Genomic DNA, 6,990 nt, shown 5'->3' on the forward strand with positions numbered 1-6,990 from the left:
ATTTTCAGTGGTAGAAATAATACCTCAGGGAGATGCTATTGTACTAGATGTTAACCTGAGAGGTAAAGGCTTCTGTATCTGAAAGGATTTGATACCAAGGCCTGAAGAGGAAATGTTACCATGACTTCACATAAACAAATTCACAAAAAAGCCAGAAAGCATACAACATTATTTGTCACTCATTGCACTCATTTATACTTACAGAATCATAGAATGGTTTGGATTTGAAGGGACCTTTAAGATCCTCTCACTCCAGCCTTCCTGCTATAGGCAGGGACACCTCCCTCTAGCCAGGTTGTTCAAAGCCCCATCCAGCCTGGCCTTGAATGCCTCCAGGGAGGGGGCATACACAACCTCACTGGCAACTTAAAAGCATCTGCAGGGTTCTTCATAGTGATTTTTTTAAACTTATCAGTAGGTTTAAGAAAACAAGAGGAGGTATTTTTTTCCTCCCCACATTACCCAAGGGTGGAACTTGTGTTTCAGAGGACCAAGTTACCAATGAGCCTAGAGGAAAAAAAAGGCATACTCACAAAGAACAACCGCTAGGGATGAAAACGCAAGTTCTTTTGGCTTGGTAAATCTACGAGTTAAATGGTTCTGTAGAAGCCGAGAAGAGCAAAGGAAGGATCAGGAACTTGCAGCCGGCAGCTGGATGAGGCCAGACTCTTTCCACCGGTACGTACCTCCAGGTCTGCAGCAACGCCCAGCTGGGGCCTCGTCGCTGCAGGCACGTCCGTCTGCCTGTCTGTAGGGGGAGCCGCTCGGCCAGCTGCGGGACGCCGCCTCTCTCCGGGCAGGGCTGGGCCGGGCGCGGGGTGGCCATGGGCAGCCGGCTGCGGCCCGCGGCGCTTTGCGGAGCGGTGCTGGCCGCGGCGGGCGGCGCGGCGGTGGCGGCCTGGGTGTGGGCCTACGTGCGGGGCCGGGCCCGCCGCTCTCCTCCCGCCGCCGCTGAGCAGGTACGGGGCGGCCGGCCGCGGTGAGCTCCGGGGGGCGGGTAGGCCCCGGCCGGCTGACCGGGCGTGCTTCCCTCCTTTAGCAGGTGAAGGGAACCGGCAGGCAGATCCTGGTGCTGGGCCTGGACGGGGCGGGGAAGAGCAGCGTTCTCCACTCGCTTGCCACCAACCAGGTGAAGCGCAGCGTGGCGCCCACCGAGGGCTTCAACGCCGTCTGCATCTACGGCGGGGAGAGCCAGATGGAGTTCCTGGAGAGTGAGTGAGCTGCGTTCGTGCCGAGCGCGGCGGATGCTCCCGTCCCGCATCCCAGGGATCAGCCCCCTATTGTAGAACCGTCGTATCTTCTTATCTGATAACACGGAGCCGGGGTTGTTTTCTTCTTGGAGATTCTGCTGCCCGACCCTGGTGATATAAGAAGATTACGGCCTGCTGTCAGGGGAGGTCTGTGCTGTCTGAGCCTGCCCGGGGGGGAGCTCTGCTCTCAGACAGTGCTGCTAAATGCAATGGCAACAAGCCTGTCCAAAGCACAGGTGTCCCTGCATGGCCGCTGTTCCTTGTACAGCTTCCCGTTGGTGCTCAAGCCTGACGTGAGCAAGCATAGAAGAGAAATACTAAGGGGAAAGAAGGCAGGAAGGAAAGCTTTGCATGCCTTTTGTTCCAGAGCCTCCATAGGAGGTGGTAGAGGAGAAGGGGCCCTGGATTCCATCAGTCCCTGGTACTGAGGGCTGACATCCTTGCTAGACTGCTGTGGAGGCCATGTGCTTCCCTTTCTGCTTTTCATACCAGCACTTGGCTGACTCACTTGGCAGCTAGCCCAGGTACACCTCAGTATTGCTGTCGGCAGGAGTTGTGCTGCTCCCAGGCATGTGGGTAAGTGTTTAGGATGCGAAGGTAGAGTCTCTAAGGCAAAGTGTAATCCTGCCTTAGGGAAATGCTTCAGATATGCTCCTATTCTGTGCTGCTCTCCTTGTAGCTATCAGACAGACACCAGTATTTCCCGATATTGATGCTAGGAATGAGGTGCTCTGTACTAACTAAGCTTGAAAAAAAAAAAAAAAACAACCACAGTACTTCTGCACCTGCTTGGGAATTGCTCATGCCCAGTACAACGCGCACCACAGCAGAACGTGTTGTTTCTGAGTCATCCTTCCCTCTCTGGTCCAGGTTGGTAGTGACTGAGATGTGATGGCTGCAATCTGACCCATGGGAGATGAAATGTCTCAGGCCAGTTTCAGCCAGGTAAATCTGCATGGTGCTCTAATCTGGTTACTTAGTCTGTACCATTGCCTGTAGCAGGGGTTAGCAGCCTACGCTGTGATTATGTGGCATACTATGATCAGCAGACAGCAGGACTTTTATCTTGCTGGCCTGGACAGACAGAATATTGTTCCTTTTCTTTGTACCATTATACAGATAAGTGGGTTGAATCTTGCCTCTGTAAGCGTTAGGAGAGCCTGGCTTCTGCTGTATTGCTATTTGTTTAGGAAAGAAAAACATTAGCTGTAAGTTGCTGACCCCTGGTTTATGCTATGTATGAATGCACTGGACAAGAGAAATAGCGGGGAGCCTATAAAATAACACAGTACTGTCGGAGGCATAAGCCCCAAGAATAATATGTCAGTCATGGCCTTTTGGCTTATTTCAGCAGTGGCAGATCTCAGTTCTGCCTGCAGGTATGCTGGAGCTGAAGAAGAAAAGTAAAAGAGGGAAAAATTGAGTTGCATATAAGGCAAAAGTCTTTTACACTGAAGGTGGCGATGCACTGGCACAGGTTGCCCAGAGAAGTGGTGCAAAGGCCCATCCCTGGAGACATTAAAGGCCAGGCTGGATGGGACTCTGAGCAACCTGATGTAGCTGTAGGTGTCCCTGTTCACTACAGGAGGTTGGACTAGATGGGCTTTAAAGGTCCCTTCCACCTCTAAGGCTTTGATGATTCTATGATTAGAACAAGCACATACTCCCTAGCAGGGAAATGTTGCTTTTCTTTGTACATTCTTGAAACTACTAAATCATTTTTACTTAAGTGAAAGCAAAATTGCTTTGAAACACAACAGATTAGCTAGCATGTCAATTTTGAAGAATTCCTAAATAAGGCAGGAAGCTGTCATAGAAAACCCCAAGTATAATACTTTGGAAGTTTGTTACATTTGGAGTCAAGTCACCCACGACCCTTGAGCGTGTTGTTCTGCAGAGGACCTCTCTTCCCCCCAACCTTTTCCTGAAAGGAATGGAACAGATCTGAAGAGCTGAAAATACGTCTGAAGTGCTTAACAATACGCTATTCCTGTCTCTCTTAAAATTCAACAAGCCACTACATTGTCCTTAGATGGTAACAGCAGTCTTAGACATGTGGCTTCATATTGTTATAAGCCCTTGTTTTGAATATGAAAAGCTTAGTCAGCAGAGAAGAGACCTGGTAGAAATGTAATCTGTGCAAAAGATTACTCCTGCCACCTAAGGACAGCTCAAAGAGCCTGCTGGAACTTGATTTTTATTTCTTTCTAAGATACCTCTGCAGCTTTGACAGTGTGAAAGCCCTGGGAGTTTTGAATTGGCCTCTGACATTACACAGATCTAATGAGAGCCTTTTCCACTCTAGGATTAAATTTCTCTCTTGGAAATTGTAGGCTCCTTTGTTTTCTGAGGGGCATGTGGACTGATCATGTGGGAACATTCTCACATGACCCTTATGGACACTGAACCTGTTTCTGCTCTCCCTTCTAGGTTGAGAGAAAGAACCTACAAGGCAGAAAGCAACCATAAAAAACAAACCTCCAGAACTTAAAATGAAAAGACTTTTTTTCTGAACATACACATAAGCCTGCATGGGACTCAGATGGGGGGAATAAAGCTATTTCCAGTCTTGCATACAGTAGGCTAATACGCTGGGTTTTCACCCCAGGGTCCACTGCCTGCATTACGGGTGTGGTGCTGTTTGGGTTACTCGGTGAATTTTGTGCTGCTGTTTACTCTTCCAGTTGGGGGCAGTGAATCTCTGCGTTCGTACTGGAAGATGTATCTGCCCAAAGTGTTGTTGCTCATCTATGTTGTGGATTCAGCTGATCATGCCCGACTGCCTGTGGCAAAAGAGCTACTTCATCAACTGATCCAGAACAACTCCACCCTGCCAGTGGTGGTTCTAGCCAACAAGCAGGTAGGGGTTCCTGTGCCTAGCTGAACGTCGACTGGCTGCGACTCTGAAAACAGCAGCAAAGCTCTTCAATTAAGGCTATGTGGATTGGGGAGCGTGGAGGGGGAAGGGAGGGGAGAGGCTTCTGAGGGCACCTGTTGACCACAGAGTGAAGTAATCTGAGGTTGAGTTTTAGATCTGTAAGATGCAGGTCTTACTGAAACAAGAATGTATCTTTGCTTCTTATTTCTTTGGGAAAAAGTTAAGGATAAGCATTTTGTTTCCAAAGCATTTTAGGGCATGGAAACTTGATCTCATAGAGGTACATAAGAACGATGCCCTCAGAAATTTTGAGACCCTTTCCCTCCCTGTTGCAATTAATAGGCTTGTTTTGATTGACTTGTTTTGGTATTAGGACCTTGAAGGTGCATATTGCATCACAGATATCTACGATGCTCTGGCACTGTCTGATATCGGAGACAAGAGGAAGATGTTCTTGCTTGGTACCCACGTGGCAGAGGATGGCTCAGAGATCTCCTCCAGCATGAAGGATGCCAAGGAGCTGATAGCACAGCTGGTTTTGGAAGTGCAGTGACAACTCTTTTCCTACATCACAGTATTTGCAGCTGTGGAAGATGGGGTGCTCATCTACAGTCAGTTTGCCACATGGTAACAGAAATGTAAAGATAGCTTTTCTTTCTGTCTGTGTAGTTCCTCTGAAAATCATGTCTAGTTGGTAGGAAAATCTGTTTTTATAGCGTTTTGAAAATAACTCTGGAAAATAATATATTTGTAGCATATTTATAGGGGGAAATGAAACTCTCAGGCAGCAGAGTTAAGGGTATTTATAGCTAGGTTAAGATGGCATCTTGCTAAGTTGGAGTCAACTATTGATTTTAATGAAACAAAGTTGTATCCAGTGAATAAACTGTCCTGATGTCTCAGGTTTAAATGATTATAGGTAACAGGTTTTAGAGAACCCTGTTAGCAGTATTGTGCTGTTAGAAATGAGACCCTACTTCCCAAGAGCCTCAGGAGTTTCCTTTTAAGAGAGTGGCTACTTGGTAATTCCTGGAAATTGGGCAGGTTGCAACTACTTTATTGGATAAGAACAAGAACACAAAGGCAGTAAGACATTAAGTATTTCTGTTCTAGTTTTTCCCCTGTAAGCAAAGTATAATTTAAAGTAGTGACTGAAAGAAGTTTAGGTGGTACCAGAGTGGAGGATTCCATCAGTCTAAGTGTCTTATTTTGGTTCAGTCCAGATTGTGCTACAGCAAGCAGTCTTATGGGTGAGAAATTTAACATTTTTTTTTTTTTTTTTTTAAAGTGATTTCTGTTAGCATAGCAGATGAGAAAGATGAATTGCAGAGGTGCATTACTTTCCCAGTATTGCTATCCCTGTAACTATGCTCTGGTCATACGACTGAGTCTAAAGAGTGTGGCAAAAAACACTTTTTGTAATTAAATTTATTATACAAGGGTTTTGTAGTTTTGTCTGATGCATAAAGCAGAACATTTTACTCTAACCACTGGTCTCGGCTTCATTTATCTCAACAAGGAATGACACAGCTGGCCCTTCTGGGACAGTGAAATGGTGTTTAAAGGGAGTGGGTACTTAGATTGGGCCAGTGGGAGCTGTGGGTTAGTGGTGTTGGTCATCCAGAACAGTGCCTGTGGGGGGAGGTAGCTGTGCTCCATCCAGCAGCCTCAGCTACTGGCACCCTGCAGTCAGCAGCAGTTGCCATAGCATGTGCAAACGCATTGCTATGCAGCTGCACTGGGAAGGGACCAAGGATACCAACCGAGGGAAAACAATACAAAGATCTGTCAAGTGGTTGTATCCTAAGGAGATACACAGACTTCGCAGTCTTGTTATACTTCACACTGAAAGGCAGGCAGCCCAGGCTGCAGATAGTTGCAGACTGGGTGTCCAGGCTGTGCCCTAGGCCTCTCGGGTATGGCTTACTTGGGGATTTACACTGGACAAGCAAAACACCTTTCTCCCTGCTCCTCATTACAAACAGTGCCTGCCTTTCCTTTCAAAAGGGAAGCTGTGTACTGAAATTGTAAGGGACAAGCTGTATTGCTGAATGTTCAGAAGTACATGGGTCCTGACCCCTAAGTACTTCAAGAAGTAGCAGATGTTATAGCTGGACTCCTCTCAGCAATTTACCAAGCTGCATTATACTGATCGACAAGAAAGGCACAAAAGAAAACCCAGGGGACTATAGACCTGTTGGTCTAACCTAAGCACCTGGAAAAGTTATGGAGAGGATTGTCCTAGATGCTGTTAGGAGGAAGTTAAAGAATAAAGGTATTATCAAGCATAGTCAACATAGATTCATCAAAGAAAAGTCCTGCCTTAGCAATCTGATCTTCTATCATATGACTACCCACTTGGTGGATGAAAGAAAGGCAGTGCATGTAATCTTTCTGGATTGTTAATAAGACCTATAATACTGTCACTCACAGCATCTCCCTGAACAAATTGTTCATCTGTCTGATAAACACAGGATATGCCAGGTGATGAGCTGGATGAATAGCAGAGCTCAAAGGGTTGTAGTGGATGGGTCTACAACTGCTTGTGAGCTGATTGTTAGCAGTATTCCCCCAGTGCTCCATTCTAGAGCCACTTGTGTTCACCACTTTTATCAGTGATCTGGTTGCAGGATTAGTAGAATACACCCTCAACAAGTTTGCTGATGACACTAAACTGGAAAGTGCTGTTAAGTTCCTGAAGGAAAGAGAGACCTTTGCAGAGGAACCCGATACACTGGAGCACAATTAGCAAGCATGAAGTTCAGCAAAGGAAAATACTAAACATGCTGCACCTGGGCCAGAACAATGCCAGACACAGTTACAGATCAGAAATGAGTGGCTGGATAGCAGCTTAGCAGGAAG

The 6,990-nt window shown here is 46.8% G+C and overlaps 1 protein-coding gene across 1 annotated transcript; it reads left to right on the plus strand.

Annotated features, from left to right (window-relative positions):
* Window positions 1–824: 824 nt before the first annotated feature.
* Window positions 825–4,681, plus strand: ARL9 (ARF like GTPase 9; the record flags this gene model as incomplete). Its single annotated transcript, XM_079534682.1, has 4 exons — window positions 825–959; window positions 1,040–1,211; window positions 3,935–4,110; window positions 4,502–4,681. The coding sequence occupies 4 exons, from the start codon at window positions 825–827 to the stop codon at window positions 4,679–4,681; spliced, it is 663 nt and encodes a 220-aa protein (XP_079390808.1).
* Window positions 4,682–6,990: the final 2,309 nt, after the last annotated feature.

The sequence above is a fragment of the Tetrao urogallus genome (assembly GCF_951394365.1).
Source record: "Tetrao urogallus genome assembly, chromosome: 4".
Classification (NCBI taxonomy): Eukaryota; Metazoa; Chordata; class Aves; order Galliformes; family Phasianidae; genus Tetrao; species Tetrao urogallus.